Here is a 21,216-nt window from a genome sequence, read left to right on the forward strand (position 1 = left end):
TAACCTTTATCATTCACGAATCTTCATATTGTGTGCACATTTATAGCCCAGTAAAAATGATGGTTCATTATTACTACAATATTTTTTAAAATCAAAATTACAGTTATTAGGTAAAAATAAATCATAAAGACCACAATATAGGTAGGTAAATCTGTAACATTCTACTGAAAAAATATACCTATTATCTATGTTAATCTAGATTAATAACAACAAATAGTGAAATAATCTTTTCAATCGGTCCTGTCTTATAATCTACTAAAATAAAAAATAAAAGTAACCAAATAAAATATTTACAAACTTACTCGATCTGCACTAAGAAATTAAAACTTGATAAGTAGTGAAGATCAAAATAAAATAAAAAATACAAAAAGGTCCATCGTATAATAAAACAAATTAACACGATTAAGTACATGTGGATTAAAAATATAAAAATAATAAAATAGATAGATATGTACTTAGGTACTTAATTCTAAAAAATAAAAAAAAATCAAAATCTGTCCATAGAACTAATTAACTACATTTGGTATATAGAACAATCACATTAACAAGTAACATTCAGATAATAATTTTAAAGTATACTGATAAAAAATACTAATGAATTATATTTATATTAATTATATTTGCACAGTGCCGTATTTTAAGCGGGGCCGGGCCTCTATTTAAACTATTTAAAGGCAACAATAGCTGTCTAACTTTAATCATAGATAAAGCTTAGTTGATTTGTAATACATATAAATTTTTAATATAAATAAACCCCTGTCTTAGGTGGTAGATATTTGTAACAAGATATTTTTATTAGGTAATAAAACCTTAAACCTTAAGTAGTATTTTGAACATGATGTTTTACATAAATAAATTAATACAATAGCCGGTAACAAAAAGCCATGATAGCGACAAAAACTCCAACGAAGCCGTTTATTTTTCCCGCGCTATTACAGAAGTTTAATTCGCAGTTATCAGCTACCAAGCCAAGACGTGTTTTAACTAAACTCCAGTCGCACAGACCAACATTACAACCTTCTATGTATAGAGGGCGCTCATTCGTCAAGAATAACACTTGATACGGCTCTCTGATTTTCAAATTGTTGTTCGGGATGCATCTGGAAAAGCATATACAATTTTCTTAATACATACATTACATATTATTTTTTGTCAATAATGATGCAAATAAGTTAAAAGCATTCAATGGTCAAGTTCTATACGTATTTGATTATCTAGGTAAATAAAGTTACTTTAAATACTGTTATATAAGTTTCTTGCAAGTCAAAATAGTAGAAATTTATTAATGAATAAATTCACTTTCAAAATTTGTTAAAAATAATTAAACTTTTTAATTTATCCATTTTTATCTCTATTTTCCATGATAATGTTTTAAGCTATTGCATAGCTTCTATCGCGGGCCTTGAGCGCGGGGACCGAATCCAGAAATTCCGTAACGAAAAAACCTCACGCTCCCCACTCCGACGGGCACGGAGGTGTGGCTTGAAGGCATAGCATGCAATAGCTTTACCGCGGCAGTCCCCGAGTGCCACACGTCTTTTTTTTCTATTAAACAATAGGTACTTACTTATACAACACAGCCGCTATATTAGCATTGAAAGGCGACATGATAGACGTGCCCCATTTGCGATCCCTCGCAGTCTGTGTATGGTAGTTGTCACCGGTTATGGGAGCTGTGTCTCTATAGCCACCTAGAGCTGATAGAGTGAAGAGTATCATCTCCGCTTCCGTGAAGTGGATCGTGGCTTTTGGCTGTTGGGGTGTTTCTGGAATATTAAATTAATAAATAAAAAAAATTGGTTGTTTGTAAAGTAGGTTTACGATCGAGATGTTTACGTGATAACATAATGCAGTGGCAGCGCTCGAGATGAGACGGGAGATCGGTCCGTCTCTCTCTCGTTATACCTGCGATCGCGCTCGTGAGGTTTTGGTGTGACACAAGTTTCTGAACATGTCACCCGACTAAAACAATTTTAAAAACGTTATTACGTCAAAATGGAGTTCATATTTTATTAACTATAAAGGAAGTTTTACTCATGTGAAGAAACATAGAAAATACAATTTTTTATCATGCAGCTCTAACATGTTTTTAATCGTTTACTCTTTTACGATTGTTGCGATCACAGTAAATTCTGCTTTTGTAGACCATTAAAAAAAATTAAAAGCGTTAAAACAGTTCTCAATAACAAACGAGATACTCTGCAACGATTAACGGATGGAGTCATTGAGCAATAAACAAGATTTTTTTACATTGTAATTATTTGACTGCTTAAAATTTTTTACCGTGGTCCAAGTGGATTTTAAAGAAATCCATCATATCCTTAACCGCTGTGCAACCAAGTTTTTGGTTCATCGGTGTTCCGTAGCCGTATTTATAGTATGTTTCTAAATCTTCCGCGTATTCCAAACGCATCAAGTCTTCTTTTGTGAAAACCTAAAACATAATAAAAAAGTTTCTTCGTTGTTGCGCATGAATGAATTGAAACTCGGACTTATTTACACTTAATAGATTTTCCTTAAAGATTTACTAAAGCAATCTTATTTTTTTTTTAATTTTTAATATTAGGTACAATAAAACTTACAGCACACCACGGCGAGATCTGAACATTATCCCAAGCCTTGTTGTATCGGCACATCTCGTACATGCTCAGAATAGTTTCATAATTGATATCGTAACTGAAGCCAAGGCGGAGAGAAATATTTGTTATCATCTGATAAACAAAGAAATAAATATCAATTATTGTAGTTTTTTTTAATGAATACTCTATATTATCTATAAATTACCATACATGATACGGTATAGAATTATTTACCTCTTTGAACTCCTGTTTAGATGAAAAAGTCTTGAGCTGCGTCAGTGTGTCGTTGTTTTCTTCTACATCTCTCGTCCAAGCTGGGCAGAATTTATAAGGCTGGAAAGATAATAAATAATAAAACTATATTTGTATAGCATGCTATATTTACCCCGATTATTTTGGGGCCCCGTAATGAGTATCACTAGCATTTATTGAGGAAGCGATCTTAAATTATTTCTGCTCACGGTTGTACCTAGTTTTATAGTTACTATTTGTTTCCTTTCACTTATTATTATTTACCATCCTAAGGTCGTTAGCATAATTTATTATTGAATAATGTGTTGTATAATTTTAAATGCTTGTTTTGGTGCGAAAATATGTCTCAAATATTAAGAAGACATTTTGAATAAATTTTACATCGTATAGAGTTATAATATTTACAATTTATAGTAGTTTAACTATATATTTTACCCTCAATAATTTCTCATCGCTCTCTTTGGGAACATCCATGCTTTCAGCTTGGTCTCTGAAGAGTCCTTCAGTGAATGCTCTGAAGGTAGTGCTGGAACGTTGGTCGTTCACATATTTGAACTGGAAATACATATGAAAATCAATTTTGCTTGTTCATTCAATAAATGTAATTTTTTCTTATAGGTTTTTGTGTTTTATTCTTGTTTGCGATTGAAGAAGGCTGCGTGGTTAAGTTTTCAGAATAACACAATATTATTATGACACGTTAGAGCTATGAATATTGAGCTTTAACATTAACAAATATGACAATAGGATAGTTGGATATTTGTTATCCAATCACTAAAAATGTAGGTATAACATGGAGTCTTAATATTTATATCAATCACGATTTAGATAGATATTTATATTGCAACTTCCTGTGGTTACTTCACGATTAGAGAAATACTTACCAAATAATCGTACTTATTATCTGTCAACAGTCCGGGGAACTTGGAGCGCCAGGCCTGCGCCAGCTGCTGTGTTGATATATAGCCATCCGTGGTCAGGTCACCCGCAAACGTCATGTTCTGTCGAGGATTCCATTCCCATCGCTCTAGGAGGTTCACGTCTGATGGGCACATGCGTTGCTATGGAAGTAAAAAAAATATGATACAGAAAAAAAATCGCACTCCTTGTTTCGTTATTATTTGAAACCGTTAGGATCCGCTTCGTATTGGAAAAGGAGTATTTTATAAAAAGCTTACAAACTAATTCAGGCTAATCCATATACACTGTACAAGTCTATATTATGTACTAAGATTATTTTATTTATTTTAAACACTTTATTGTGATACCAACATAACATGAGTAGGTACAATAAAACATAAACTAGTACAAACAACACAGAAGGCGGCCTTATTACTAACAAGTAATCTCTTCCAGGCAACCAACAGATTGTGGAAACAATATTACTACAGCGGAGGTAGGTAAAAAGTTAAACTTAAATATAATTATCTACCAAACTGATCTTGAAAATACTTTTATTATTAAAAGCTTCACCTTAACATAGTTACATCTTATCTTAATACTATTATAAAGGCGAAAGTTTGTATGGATGTATGGATGTATGGATGTTTGTTACTCTTTCACGTAAAAACTACTGAACCGATTACAATGAAATTTAGCACACATGTAGAGGGTAACTTGGATTAACACATAGGATAGTATTTATCCCGGAAATCCTACGGGAACGGGAACTATGCGGGTTTTCCTTTGAAAACGCGGGCGAAGCCGCGGGCGGAAATCTAGTAGGCTATATTTTTTGACCTCGAATTTAAAGCCCTAAATAAAAACACCTTGGACACATAAGGGTGATAAACTGATTATAGTCGAGCCAATTTAATAGGCAACATTTGACGTCTATCAATTTTATCTTCGAAGGGAGGTAATTTAGGAGGTAATTAAGGGATTAATCGATACGGATTTGAAACATTTGTCAATCGAATTTATTAATTTATGATGATTTTTATTCACAAGTAATCAATGCATTCGATTCTAGATGTCAGATTTCGATTTTTAGAGTAACGTCCCTGATATTTAAAAAGAAAAAAGGTTTATTGACACAAAATTGTAGCGACGTCAGTTCTTCAATTCAGAAATTGTTTATTATGTTTAGTATGGTTTATCAGTAAAATGAAATCTTAAAATTACTTGTATCGGTCATTATTATTATAAATATGTAATCGTAATTGAAAAAAGTTATGCAAATGTGCAGTTTTATCAAAACGAAATATCATGTTATTCTATGTCGTCGTTACTAGGTTACGTTGTTGAATTTTGTTGAACTGTCAAATGTTGCCTATTAAAATGGCTCTACTATAATAATCTACAGCTAATGTTGTTGTTAAGCTAATCAAGCGAACTGTGTATCTCTTTATATGTTACGTTTCATTGACTTGGCGTTAATTTGAGTTACATCATACGTTCACCGCAAGGCTTCGATTGGGTTTCATGTCTTTAAGTATCAATATATTAACACGCAGTGGGTCGTCTTCTACCAACGTTATAGTACATATATTCTTTAGTAGAGCAATGAAATATTTATCGTTCGTTTCGTATTTCAGTGGTTTTGTCGATGTGTTTGTTTATATGCGCTGAAAAAACAGCAAAAAAGAAAATCCGTCCAGGGCCTCAAAATTTTAAGACCCTCCCTGGCAATGGCAAAGATTTTATAAGGACTCATATTTTCAATGTCGACAACCAAATCTATGTTAAATTTATCAACTTACATTAGTATTTCTGAAGTTCCCGTTCCTATAATTAGAGAGGATATTCGCCTTGAAGTCACTGAGTCTCTGCAATTCGGAGATTTCGTCAGATTCAGGGTTGTGAGAGCCGTGGCGGTTGAGCAACCAAATTGCTATTGGTTGACATCCTGCAAATAAGAATAGAAGAATTTTAGCAGGGGTAGAGACAGCAACATTGACAAATTTGGATACGGGATCAAAATATTTTCATGAAATGTACAAAGATGAAAATCGAGACACCTATAATCGATTTCTTTTCTAACCCTATATTTAAATTATTGTATTATAATTTTTTACTCTACGATACACAATAAGACAGAAGTAAGTAGTTAAAAGAATTAAAATTAAAATATAATATAAACGGATTAAAGCATCTAGGTATATAGTACCTACCTATTTAGGTATGCAATACTAAGAAAGAGTAGTTGGGATTCGTACTTTCTGCCTACTAATACATTGTGTCGATTTGACGCTTTCAATCAAAAGATTATCAACCCTTTCGAATCTTAAAAGTCGTTTCAGTAAACCTTCAAATTTACATTCACGTCATTGGATATTATCAAATCCTGTATTGACCTCGCACAGCTGAATAATGTTTCTAAGTTGCATTAACTTGTAGCCTAAGCATACATTATAGTTCTATCGCCCTGGCAATTTTCCAAATGCTAATGTGAAAAATAAATGCACTGCCTTACATATGACTCATTTGACCTTTAAGAAAATACAAATTTCACGCTAAATATTGAAGGAAATTATTATGAAAAAAATAAGCGAAGAAACATTTTAATTGCTGGAAGCACACAACAATGCATTTACCGTTTAAAAACAATGTTATTTTCATGGGACCTTTGTACGGTGATTTTCCGCTTCAATCGTTATATCTTGAACTTGACTTTCAGACATGCAACTTAGATTAAACTTTATGTAATTTATTTCAATATTGTATTGTTCATTCTGTGGAAGTTCATGGGCATATAAATATTAAATGGGTATATAGGCTTCGCTTAAACTTTCCACTTGTAGACTGTAGTCACCTGATTTCTATAATTATTAAATATATTTCAATGGCATTTTGAATATATAAATCTAAAATTAGAAATTAAAATACGAAAAATACTTCAAGCATTAAAAAGAAATGAATTTTATATTGCTTGCTGAAGAATATGAAATGATGCCCGTCGTGGTAGGGCGGAAAAGAATTAAGCTGTGCGACTTTAGTAGGATTTTAGACTTAAGTGCAGTATCAGTGAACACATAGATTAAACTTAAATCTTGGCCATCTAATTTCAACTCTTTAGATGACATTTCGTTATTTTATACATTGCCAAATTAAACACATAATTCATCGGATAACAATCAGCTTACTATCCTCACAATGCGTTAATAATCAGTATAAAAGGTATGAACTAACCTCAATCCTCAAACCAAACAGTGAGTTATAGTAAATTAGCAAATTGAAGCTAATTAGGGCGAAATAATTCGCTTACGCCATAAATAAGAACATCAGTGACCTCATGAGTCAGCCGACCTTGTTCAGATCATTTGTCAAGAACCACATCAAGAACATTAATTATGTTACGGATGCACACCCGTGTTTGCAACACCTGAATGTTCTAGAAATTATTGACTAGGATTGTATGTTTAAATATAATTTATTTAGCAAAACAAACTAGTTACTTACAGATTACTAAATAGTTTAATTATTGACTAGGACTGTATGTTTATACTTTAAATGTAATTAATTTAGTAAAATTCACCAGAGATTATTTCATTATTAAATACCTAGTTAGTTATGGTACGTTATGGTGTAACGTCGCAGGATTGACTTCGGTTTGTAGAAAATAAATGTGTAACTTAATAAAATATTTTTTATGTCATTGCTCTTCTTATTCAAACGGAATATATCTATATAAAGTGGGAAGAAATTTTAAATATCGTCCACTGAAAATGCAATTTATTTAATAGGCATATTTGAGCGGACTACAAACGACTCTATGTGCGACTCTACTAAACATTGTTCTAATTTAGTTTGTGTTAAATGAAATATTTGATCGTTATGTAGCTATTCAAGCTGAAGAAATATCACATACATTTTAAAGAGAAAGACAATGGTATCATGACAATCTCAACTTCTTCATACACTACATTTTCATAGAATCCTCATGACTTCAAATATTTGCTCAATAGGTATGTACATATTTTATTAGTCTCAATTTGTACATGTGATGATGTGACATCTCACACATCATTTTGCGTACCTTATAAGTTTAAATGTGTGCAGATTTTATGAATAAAATAAACCCTATACCTATTCTGCTATCAATACTAGTTTTTCATCACAGTTGTTTCTCTTTATCATGTTACCTTGTGTTTCCAAGAACAATTATTCGGAGATGCTATTGTTTATCATAAAGTTGTTTAATACCACGTACATTTAGGAAAATGGCTACCTTGAGTCCGACTATACGGAGACGCTATAAAAGTTTTGTTTATCATTAACCGTCTTTAATGAAAGGAGCTTCTAAATTCGTTCTAGAATCTACTGCAAATATATTTATATTATTGTTAATGCCTATGGACTAGACTATTTTCTCATCGGCAATATCATATACAAGACGTCGTTTTATGGAAAGCAAAAAGGTAAATGTTGACCCTCAGCCACTTCCTCTGAAAGAATTTTGTAAACTGGACCAGTAGTTGCTGAGATATTACCTATATACATAGTATAAAGCTTTAAAGTTTCTAATGAAATACACGAATTTGTGCCATTTTTCTCGACCCGATTTTTACTTCCTTTGCTTACATTAAAAACTAGCAAAGCCATTGCATTAAATTTGTTTAAAAGACACCAAATAAATAAATGCTGATTAAATAAGTTTCACAAACATGTCCGTGTCCACACGTCTATTATAATGAGATTAAATAAACACAAAGAGGGTGGGCGGCCATGTGTGCTCCAGAATATAGGTCAGCCTTATTGGGACCTATTGCTAATGCATTTTAACCGTCTACCCTTAATGAAAGTGCTATTCCAGCTGAGCTGTCGCCTGTGATTACTGGAATCTCTTTGTCTTTGATGTTGCATTTGGACTTTGCAAGGGAAGATTTTAATAATGTGTTTTTTGTATTGAAGGGAGGTGGTGTTGAGAATGTTACATGATTCAGTTTCATTTATCATTTAATTTTCACTTTTGATTAGTTAGGTACCTACTTCCCCTACTTAATAAAGCTTATTTACTTCATATATTTATGTATGTGTATATGTGTTGTAAATACGGCGATATAAAGAAAAAAAATCTGTAATGCCATTTTATCATCACTACATAGTATAAAACAAAGTCGCTTTCCCTGTCCCTATGTCCCTATGTCCCTATGTCCCTTTGTACGCTTAAATCTTTGAAACTACGCAACGGATTTTGATGCGGTTTTTTTTAATAGATAGAGTGATTCAAGAGGAAGGTTTATATGTATAATAACACCCATTAAATAGTGGAGAAATACTGTTATTTTTGAGGTTTCTAATGTGATGTCGTAAAAATTACATTTTTTCCGCTTAAATTGCAAACGCAGGCTGAACCCTACGCGTTTTATCAAAATAATGTACTAAGTATTATACACATTGAAAATGTCTACAGAAAAGTCCGCGATGGTATATGTCTATCTCTTATGGATAACCCACAATAACTTTTTTTTGTCATTTACTTTTTACGACAAATAATGGCTAATTTTCGATGCGATTTTAACCAATACAGCATTAATCCTTAACCAATTAAATACCTTGAATACATTGTTCATTTAATATAGATCTATATGGCCCTTTACACCGTATGATTTAAGTGAATATTTTCGAAGATATTACAGATTTAAAAATTGCGGGACGTAGCGTTTGCAGCGCTACAGGCCGGCCGCCCGGCTATCTATTTTATACCCGTGCGAAGCCGGAGCGGGTGACGCTATCTATGTTTTTATATACAACGTTCACAGTTTTTCTGTAGTGTATTTAGTATCAGCATTGCACCCGTGCGAAGCCGGGGCGGGTCGCTAGTAAGGTATAAACCAGAATGAGATTCTTAAGTAGGTTTGTAAAAGTGACTTGTAATAATCTAGGTGAATCTACTAGTCACTAGATGAAATCATAATGTCGTAATCAAATGCTAAATATTTACCATGCCTCATTTAGTTGAATCATGAACTAGAAGTCAGTTAAAACTAATGTGTATATCCTACAATATAGAACAACACTCCGTATTTAAAGCAGTTCTTATATAATATGGTAGAGTTACCACGTTGTTTTATCCGCACTGCTCCGCTCCCGTTGATCTTAGCGTCATGATATAAATTATAAATCTTCCTCGATAAACGGGCTCTAACACCTAATATTTTTCAAGTCGGACCAGTAGTTCCTCAGATTGGCACGTTCAAATAAACAAACAAACTTTTCAGATTTGTATTTGATAAAATCAAATATTAAACTATGCGATGTAGTATAAAGATCCCAAGGCACAGTGGTTTCATATGCACAGAATTGAACACGTCAAGCCCTTAAAAGTTATCGAGGTCTCAGAGGATTTTATAGTTAACTAGCGACCCGCCCCGGCTTCGCACGGGTGCAATGCTGATACAAAATACACTACAGAAAAACTGTGAACGTTGTATACCTATATATAAAATTAAAAACATAGCGGCCCGCTCGACTCGCCCGATAGCCGGGCGGCCGGCCGGTACCGCCACAAACGCTACGTCCCGCAATTTTTAAATCTGTAATATCTTCGAAAATATTCACTTAAATCATACGGTGTAAAGGGCCATATAGATCTATATTAAATGAACAATGTATTCAAGGTATTTAATTGGTTAAGGATTAATGCTGTATTAGTTAAAATCGCATCGAAAATTAGCCATTATTTGTCGTAAAAAGTAAATGACAAAAAAAAGTTATTGTGGGTTATCCATAAGAGATAGACATATACCATCGCGGACTTTTCTGTAGACCTTTTCAATGTGTATAATACTTAGTACATTATTTTGATAAAACTCGTAGGGTTCAGCCTGCGTTTGCAATGTAAGCGGAAAAAATGTAATTTTTTACGACATCACATTAGAAACCTCAAAAATAACAGTACTTCTCCACTATTTAATGGATGTTATTATACATATAAACCTTCCTCTTGAATCACTCTATCTATTAAAAAAAACCGCATCAAAATCCGTTGCGTAGTTTCAAAGATTTAAGCGTACAAAGGGACATAGGGACATAGGGACATAGGGACAGGGAAAGCGACTTTGTTTTATACTATGTAGTGATATCGATAGCAACTTTGTCAATTCGCTATTGTATTTTGATCAGCTTATACTCGCACAATGCCATCGTGTAGGTTATGTATTATAGCGATAATTCTATTGTTTCATTCGTTAAATTGTGTTTGCAACACTTCCAATTAAAGAAATGGCATATCCGTGTTGGAAATATATATGTAATTGTATTTGTATTTTGTACGTCACTATAGGTAATTATTTAGACTTTTTTCTAAGTAAAAAGAAAATTAGTTATCAAACAACATCTGTACTTTTTATAATACATTTGTTCTTTTAAATACGTCACTATTGCCTAGGCTTATTTCTAAGTAAGAAGAAAATTAGTTAACATCTGTACTTTTTATAATACATGTTCTTTTAAATGGTGAATAATGAATTGCCTGAACTATATTCATTCCAGCTCTATCGGTTACAAATAATATAATATACTAACGGTCCGCCCCGGCTTCGCCCGTGGTACATATTTCGCAATAAAAGGTAGCCTATGTTCTTTCTCAGGGTCTAAAGATTATCTGTGCCAAATTTCATCAAAATCGGTCCAGTAGTTTATGAGCCTATTCATTGAAATCAAACAAACAAACAAAGTTTTCCTCTTTACATTTCGCAATAAAAGGTAGCCTATGTTCTTTCTCAGGGTCTAAAGATTATCTGTGCCAAATTTCATCAAAATCGGTCCAGTAGTTTATGAGCCTATTCATTGCAATCAAACAAACAAACAAACAAAGTTTTCCTCTTTATAATATTAGTGTAGATACAGTACATTTAAATAAATTTCATACATACCTATATCAATTACTACATAACGAATGGTATACCTATCTATCTTCTTAACCAGTGGTTCGGACTACCAAGTTAAATCGCAGCCAATGAAGAAAATGCAGACATAGATTTCATAATGTGTGTCACAAGTCACAACTCACACGTTACATATATAGAAAGTGTTCGTTTTTCATCAAATAATTGTGTAATGAGACTAAATTATTTATCTCTGTGTGAGTATGTACATTTGGTTCATGTACAGGAGTTATAAATAAGAGATTAAATTTATTTTGGGGCTATTTAGTAACTTAATAAAAACACTTCGAATGGTAACTAATGATCAATACTGTTTTTAAATTCGAGTTGAAGTTTAAAAATATTAATTTCAATTGGACAAAACATGGACAAAACGCATCGAATACAAAATATAAAATCTCAAGAAATTAAGTGGATAGAGACGATATAGTATTAAATATAGAGACACAAAAGATAAAGCTGAAATATAAGTGGGTACTAAATAAGAAAATAATAATTTCATATTAAAAAGAATAACTAATAAAATAAAAAGAATAACTATATAATTTCTTCCAATAGAACGAAAGACACGCTATTAAATAATATAACCATGACCGTAACTCACGATATTAGAAAAATGCCTATCAAAACGTGTCCCGTATGCCAAACAAAACGTGTTTGAAATAAAGATGACACGTCACATATCCGGCCTCTTGGTGTCTGGTGGCTACGTTACTGCTTCCATGAATTAGTTATATTTGAAACTTGATAGTGATAGTGGGAGTTCATTGATAACTAACCGCTTTACCGCTCGCTCGGATTAGCGAAAAGAGTCGTCCTAATTTCTAAGCGTTAACCTGATACAAGATGTAGACAGTAGAACTATTAATGTATGTAGGTATAATCATATTATTTATTATTATTCTTCGAAGCCTTAAACCAACTGTAATGTTACATAACGTTAATTTTGATCTTATTATTTAAATTTAACATTTATTTTGCCATTACTGGATGCTTGTCCAAAACTGGTGCCGTTACGTTAGTTACCTATACAACTCCTAAGTAAGTCTAACATATTTCAGTCGTGCGATCATAGGAAAACATTTTCCCGGAGGATTAGTCGTTTTCCTACCATAATAAAAATAAATAAAAATAAAATAAAAATCATTTATTTGGAATCGGTACATAAATACAAAACAATCTAGACACGACGATCGGCTCAACTAGGAATATAGGTATATTCCAGCACAGGTGTGCTAGAGACGAATAAATGATAACTTGATCATTCACATTATGCTTAACCCTTAAAGCTTTTCTGTCACTTTTTTAGTACATGTACTTATTGCCGTGTAAATCTTGAACATTCCAAAAAATCTAGAAAATTGACTACGTTGGAGAAAGTACGATAACAATCCTTTATTTTTCTCCTACATGCCAATTATAGAGAACATTTGATTCGTGTGCTAGGTGACTGTTGAATTTAAGGATTCCTGGAATTAGTGATGGTTTGTGTTTCTGGTCAATAATAGCTTTAATGAAATAGTTTCCATGTTTGATTTCTATTGATTTAACTTTCAGGTGAGATAAACTGTTGTTTTTGCTCTAAAGATTATGAAATATTCAAATAATTATATGACAAAATATTCGAAATATAGCTGGTCCGTTTTTTGGGACAGTGCCGTAGATACAGGTAACTAAGAACCCATTGGCATGTCCCAAGAAACGGACGTTGCCATGATTCCTATTTTAATAAAATATCGCTTTTATGGGATTTTCTTGCATATGAGTTGCAGTGAATTATACATAGAATTATTTTTAATTAAGTTCAAAATGACGAATATAATCTAAGATCAGTTAAATCTGTTGGGTCTACAATAGAACCGGGAGTTCCTCGACCTCCACATGCATTTCGTCTAAATGTCCTAATCATCGGCCAAATATCAATTCACATTTTAGAAAAACCATTATTATTTGTATTAAATTAAACCAAAGGTTGCTTGACACGAAATAATAAATGTTATTTAATATTCTACACAACTAAATAGTGTGATTGAGCTCGAGAGGGCTCAATTATCATTTGTTTAAAATTGAAGAATTTTTTGTTATAATAGATAGTGAAAATACTGTGTTACAATAAAACAATAAAATGCTACTTGAAATTGTTTTCAATTGTGTTATATTAAGTGAATTTTATTTTTTTTCACTCTTATTTTATAAGCTGTATGACAGCGTTGTCCGTTTTTTGAGACAGCATTGAAGACGGGGTTCTTGGCAAAGGCCGTTTTAACGGACATCCTGAAAAACCTACTTACAGAAAATTTGTTTTATTTTTTTCTCTACTATAGTATTTTTTAATCAATAACTATCACTAAAACCAATTCAGGTCATATCTGGGTAGTGGGTACATTATTTCAGGGCTTGCCGTGTTAAGGGTTAAAGAGATAAATACCAATAAATTACGTCACTTGTTGCGAATACCAATAAAAACCGGATACAAAATCTTAAGTTACTGTTCATAAATTGTAACATTTTCCCAAATTAATAATTTGCCCGGAAGCTTATTCATGTGCTGTTATTTTTACTGCGTTGTTATAAATTTTGGAGCTGGTCCAGATTAATAATCAATTAAACCTTTCCGTCATAACTCATACTATGGTGTGAACAGTGGAAATAAACGTTATGAATTTGCGTAGGTATTGAACCTACAGAGCCATGTCGTGGGTATTTAATTTTCTCGTCTCTTTATATACTGATATTCTCGCTTAAAAGAAAAAGTAAAGAGCCTAAAAATCATCCTACTCATATATTATGACCATTCTCCTAACGAACTTCGGCTACGGCAGCAATCTTTATAAGAGATTACAGAGGATATGGGTAAAAGCATCTGTTTAAATGACTTCTTTACCTGACCATCCTGTGCCCTAACCGAAACTTTATCCATACAATAATCTAACTCAGGACAGGTCCGTTGTTGATGAACGATAAAATAGCGATAAAAAACTTGTAGCATTACGCTTCTATTACAAACTTGTACCTGATTACATCACCGAAACCATAATACCACTGACACGTTTTACGCCTTTTATTTATGTCCCGTGTAGTTAACGAACATCTACAATTAGATAGAACGGCATAGTTAAGAAATATGCAGATAGATTACTGCAACGAATTTTCTGACTGCTTTCTGTTCATTGAGAACGTACAAAAGTTTTAAAAAATGTTTGAATTTCACGCGATTTCTGAATCGTTACTCCTGTACAATCCATTATTGTTTAAATACATCCTTACTAATTAAAAAGTTTAAAAATCCTCTCATGCTCTTTCTCTTCGTCTTTAACTCCTCCTGCCATGATTTGTAACTAGGTATAACATTAGAGGTACAATAATTATTTGCTAATGCAATATTGGAAACAAATAATACCAAATTGACTAGCGTTTAATATGTATCAGGCAAATGTACTACTTTTAATGGAAATTATAGCATTGTCGTCGTATTTTATAGCTTACACATGGCGGATACCGCAGGTGATTCAACTTACTCAGTTTTACTGCTTTTAAATTTGAGGTTATAAATGTTTAGTAAATGGATATGTGGTAGTTTGTCGATAAGTAAGATCAATTATTCTATATTAGTTTGTGTTTGTTTTCCATAACTGTTTTAAGCTGTTATTGGGATATAAGCTTATATATAAGATATAGCTTTTAGACTTTTTTATATACGTATACTAAACTAGCTTTCTGCACGCGGCTTCGCCCGCTTTGTTTAAAACCTTATGAATTATACACCAAAATCACTTTATCTATTAAAAAAACCGCATCAAAATCGTTAAATAGTTTTAAAGGTTTAAATATAGGGACGGACAGTCGGCGACAGCGACTGTTTTAATTAATAGAGCAACCAACTGCTCTAAGTTTTATACTATATAGTGATTATGAAGATTATATCCCTTAAAATACCATTATAACATTATGAATTCTTACCCGAAATTCCGTACGTGATTTCCAAATAAATAGAAGATGCATTGTGAACATTTTGTATGCAGAGTCTACCTTGACCGAAGAGTTACGCAACCGTTTTCCGCTACATTCTAAGGCATTTAGGTCGCGTTTTGATTGACATAACAGAAATATTTATGTGTACTTTTAAGTGAAAAAAGAGTAAGAATTTTATGCTAATGAATGTTTAGAATGTGAAAAAAATTGGAAAAGTAATTAATTAATTTTCTTTATGTAAATATACTTAAATCAGCATATTATTTGCATATGCAATCACTTGGATTGATCTATATGATATAGGTAGTACTTACCTAAATTAAATAATAATTAGAATATTACAAGAACATTTTTAGGAACGTATGTACACAAAGAAGCATAGAAGAAGAACTAAAGGGAAGATATGAATAGTTTACGGAAAGGCGATTTATTTTCAAAGTTATAAATTTAGTATAAAGTATTATATACATTTCAGCATTGGTATTTTAATAGATTTAATAACAAATGCAACTTATACCAGCACGATAAAACGGCCTAAATCTTACTTACGAGTAGAATACACGTTCTGATTTCTCTCAATTTAAACGGTGTGGACCGCAAATCTCGGTCATACTCATACTATTCGAAAACTCTTGTATGTTCTACATACCTGGTACCTCATGGGACCTCATCACCGGTATGCCCTTGTGCGAGAAGGTATACGCAGTCTTGGTGCCAAACAATAAGTATGGCTCTTCATCACCAGAGAGACAGGTTTCTCTTACATCTTGGCCTTGGACTAGGCTAATCAGTGCTAGTGCACTGAATAGATACCACCGCATTTTACTGTAAAAGAAGTAGAAGATTAAATACATAATTTGAAGGGAAGAGGAAGGTTTATTGTCTTTAATTCGCTTACGTTACGATGAATGCGCTACATACCTACCGTTTCATTAAACGGTATGTAGCATTTTCATATTTTTTTTAAAACCTTAAGAAAGCCAGACTCAATGTTACTCTAACTATGTAATTTCTTACTCTAACAGGCACGGTTTATCCATGCTTATCATCTATATTTTATCAAATGTGTCTATCGGTAAAGATGGAGATACTTTTCCACAATTCATTCACCAGAAAGTATGCCCGAAAAAATGTAGAGATAATTAATTATACTGTGGCACAAAAGTTGGTTATACGAGTAATAACTATCTATTCTTTTTCAATATTTTCTTGCAACAGTAAAGGAATTATGGAGGTAAGGAGCTAACCAACGGTTGGCCTAAGAAAAATATAGATTGACGATATCTCTCTCAGTTCTCATCATGTAGACTACATAGAGCTAGGAAAATGGTACCATTAATAATAACGTATTTAAAACAATACTGTTATGTTTTTGCAGATTTTCTAATAGCTGAAGATGTCAGTCGTTCGTTGAGTTATGAATGAGAACTTTAACAATCACGTCTGTCTATTGTACTAAGTACCATATTTTTCCGCCTACGTTTCTAATTGTTAATAAACCATTTGCATATTATGTGATGTAATTATTAAAAGTACAAGAAGCAAATGTGATGTATATGATCAAGAATATATTTTGGGTTTTGCACGCCTCATAAGCGAAGCGTTGAGGTGGGTACTACTGTCACTTCGCGCAAAACATCTGATTTTTCAAACTTAAAATGTCTTTATGTATCATACATTGCTCTTGTAAGATAATACATGTACACACACATATTAAGAAAAAACACTATTTTTAACATTCATAATATTTTTGATGTCATTTTTGTTATTTAAACTAGTTAAAAAACAGTTTAAAAAAGTTCTGTCTTGGACGTCCGTGTGTCTGTATGTGCGGAGGATTTTCTTGTTAACACGATAGCGACCGAAATACTTTACTAATCGAGTCTTTTTTTTTCTCTTACGCTTGAGTATGCTCAGGAATAGAACCCTTTCATTTTTCAGGGTCTGATTCGATGTGGTTTAATTGTTATTAAATAAACAAAAATAATAATTAATAAATAATTATTAAAAAAAAATTATGAGGCGTGCACTTTTGGATTTTCCAAATTTATTGTATAATACAATTCTTAAAGTGCAATGTAAATTAGAGAATACGGAAAACAGCTTTAATCAATTGCAATAGTTACTTCAATTAGTATTTACAAAAGTAGAGACGTGAAAGAACGACAAACTATCAAACAAGAAAAGACACTTTCGCATTTAGATGTAATGTGTAAGCACATACAAAGCAAGACTTAAATAATATTATTATTTTAATAGAATAACTAACAAACTCTGGGTCCGGTAATATAACCTATGTATTAAAAAATACATGAGCTACTGTAGTCAGGGTTATTGCATCAAACAGTCTCTTTATCACTTTTAAAGGCGATGAAGCGGAAAATCTGACATATATACCTACTGCATGAAAATAAAGCCACATTATGATACTATAAACCTCTTGTTAGCCATTAAAGGAAAAACTGTAGTTTTTCATTTGATGTGTACAGATCATATTTCATTTCTTAGTGACATTAATTGGCATAATTTAGTTTGTGCCTTGGTTCCTGACTTCGCTCGTTTGGTATCCGGATAAAAGTTAGAAAATGTTTATTTCCACATTATCTACTCTCTACGTCTGTATCAAATTTCTTTCAGATCCATCAAGTTTTTCTGGCGTTATTGACAAACAAACAAACATGCATCGGCTTTTTCACATTTACACACACTAGTCTATAAACATAGAATCAGGGTATTTAATAGTTAACGTGTTTTTATTTATTTATTTATCCTTTATTGCTCTTAGATAACTTAAATATTAACTTAATCTAATTATAAATTAAAACAAATGGCGGTCTTCTCGCTAAATAGCGATTTCTTCCAGACAACCGGAGTACGGAAGGAAATTAGTTAGAGGAGAGGAATAGGGCAGAGCATAAATATAACATGTAAGAATATAATATTAAGATAAGTATAAGAATATGTATAAATATAATATATCACAAAAGTATAGGAAGGAATAATTAAAGCCGTAAAAACATGATAATAAATATATAAAGCGACAAAGATATAATCTTCTATATAATAAAAATGAATCGCTAAATGTGTTGGTAAGCGCAAAACTCGAGAACGGCTGAACCGATTTTGTTAATTCTTTTTTTATAATATTCCTTGAAGTACGAGGATGCTGAACAGTGAATGAAGTATCGTAGAAACAAGTAAGATGTTGAGGCATTCGTAAACGATACATTTCAGTGGAGCGAACTGGTTCATCATTGTTACCCCTGAAGACAAATTTTTCTTTTAGGTATTTCGGCATCTTTTTGGGTTAAACATAACCTAGAGAAGATGCAGCACATGTATGTAGGTATTCTAATTAAAAACATTTTAGTTTTCAAATATTTAACTAATAGTCTAGTATTTCAAAAATAAATGTATGTAACTAAATAATACCAATATATAATTTTATAAAGAGAAAATTTATAGTTCAATTGGCTACGCATCTGGCACTTACAAAATAGAAAATTGAAACAAGTACATATTATTATACCTAATATGTAAAACTTAGTAAATAAAGTTTCCAAGGAATGACTAATGTACTACGTAATATGAATACATTATACAAGTGTTACATTAAAATGCACTAAGGTATTTACTACAGAACATGGCAACTTATTTCCAATTGAAGTTAATTAGTTAGTGTAATAATTGTTAGTATAAAACAAAGTCGCTTTCTCTGTCCCTATGTATGCTTAAATTCGGATTTTGATGCGGTTTTTTTAATAGATAGAGTGATTCAAGAGGAAGGTAAGGAAAATATATACAGTAGAACCTCTATAAGTCGAATATCAAGGGAGACGCCAAAAAATTCGAGTTATAGAGTTTTCAACTTATGGAGGATTTCGACTTAGGCGGATTTTGATTCGACATAAAGAGTTTGAGGTTTATTCTTATAAATTTTGAGTTAGAGAGGTAAAGTACATTAAAATTCAACTTGCAGAGGTGACAAACATGTTTTTATTTATTATAAATCAACATTATTTCAAATCATTTTAAAATAAAAAATATGGCATTATTCAAAAGTCAGTATTTTTTTTGCTTTAGATAATTTGGTAGCATTATCTAATAGCATTATCTAATCTATAAAGAACAGAAAATTCTTCTTCTTCAGAGAAACTGGTTTGCTCTATAAAATTTCGTAAGGTATTCAATGCGGTTCTTGCCTCTTTGATGGAAACGCATGGAGCGAATGTACTATTCACGTCTTCTATGTCATCTTAATCATTAGTATCGGTTTTCTGAGCTACTGAATCGATAATTTCGTCATCAGATACCTACTTAATGCAAAAACGTGTTTTCGTGAGTCATAAATTTATTATCGTATACTCCTAAAATGTTTTCTAAGAAACAATTATAGTGTACTGCACTGTCGGCAAGTTGTTAAAGTCCAAATGCAAATGATCAAGTTATAAAGATTGTAAAATAAAATGTTGCCATGTTCGAGATACAGAGGTCAAATTTAATTTTTCGAGTTATAGAGTGAAAATATGTACCAGAAAGGCTTGGAGGGACTCGGTGATTATTTCGACTAACAGAGTGCCAAGATTTCAAGTTACGGAGGTTTTCGAGTTTGAAGGGAAGGGAACAAGACATTTTTTCGAGATTTGGAGGTTTTTGACTTATCGAGGTTCGACTTAACGAGGTGCTACTGTAATTTATTAGGTTTTTGACAAAGAGGGCGAAGCCGCGGGCCGAAAGCTAGTATTGTATATAATGGACATTTTGTTTCTAGATTAAACGTGTATCTAATTTATTACAAAAAACAAGAAAAGGAAAAAAAAAACAAGCTTAGTAGTTATGTTCGTGCTTTATAAAAGTAGTTAAGTTTTAAATTCTTATGATTAATGAAACTACATTTTTAAAGAGTTACTTAAAATACCTAAAACCTCATTTATTATTACTATGGCAGTACCGGTAAATCGTGAATTTATTTTTTTTATAGCTTGAAATAATCATGTCTATTTTTTATATCGAAATTTTACTAACTAGCACGATTGTCATATAAACCAACAATAAAACATTCTCAACTATAGGTATCCGATACAGAATGAATAAAAAATCGTGTAAAAAACAAATTAGATAAAAATATGTACATAGGAAATAATTATAAAAGTAATTCACCTTTATGTATAGTACACTAATCACATAAAATAACACAGCACTAAACTTTCATAAGCGCGGGAAACCTGGATTATAATTTTTTATCTGTGAAAATGCGCGGGAAGCGGTGCGTTCCTCAGAGTTATGTCGGACGTACTGGCAAGAAACAGGCTTGACTACGTGCGCGTATTGCCTATGAGAACCGATGATAGCCATGAACCGCAAAAATGTCTCATTGTACAAAATAACATAACGGTGCCCCTTTTTGTCGATGTACTCGTTATATAATAAAGCAATGAAAACAATGATTTGTCAGTTTCCTAGAAATGCATGTGTGAAACATGATTAAAATTCACGCTATTGTAAAATTACTTGCAACGATTTTTATCTGTAAATGGCGTATAAATTGATTCGCTAATGGTAACAAAAGCACAGAATATATA

The 21,216-nt window shown here is 32.1% G+C and overlaps 1 protein-coding gene across 1 annotated transcript; it reads right to left on the bottom strand.

The window, feature by feature from the left end:
* Positions 1–810: 810 nt before the first annotated feature.
* Positions 811–20,953, bottom strand: LOC149486725 (multiple inositol polyphosphate phosphatase 1-like). Its single transcript, XM_089698404.1, has 10 exons — positions 20,795–20,953; positions 16,284–16,459; positions 5,534–5,679; positions 3,716–3,892; positions 3,267–3,386; positions 2,814–2,912; positions 2,583–2,711; positions 2,284–2,434; positions 1,568–1,766; positions 811–1,100 (listed from the first exon to the last, which is right to left on the bottom strand). Exons 2-10 carry the CDS (start codon positions 16,453–16,455, stop codon positions 857–859), a joined length of 1,437 nt encoding a protein of 478 aa, XP_089554530.1. The 5' UTR covers positions 16,456–16,459; positions 20,795–20,953; the 3' UTR covers positions 811–856.
* Positions 20,954–21,216: the final 263 nt, after the last annotated feature.

This window comes from Colias philodice, chromosome 8, assembly GCF_061535455.1.
Source record: "Colias philodice isolate Cphi_HAF_F1 chromosome 8, ilColPhil1 Martin Lab GWU primary, whole genome shotgun sequence".
NCBI lineage: Eukaryota > Metazoa > Arthropoda > Insecta > Lepidoptera > Pieridae > Colias > Colias philodice.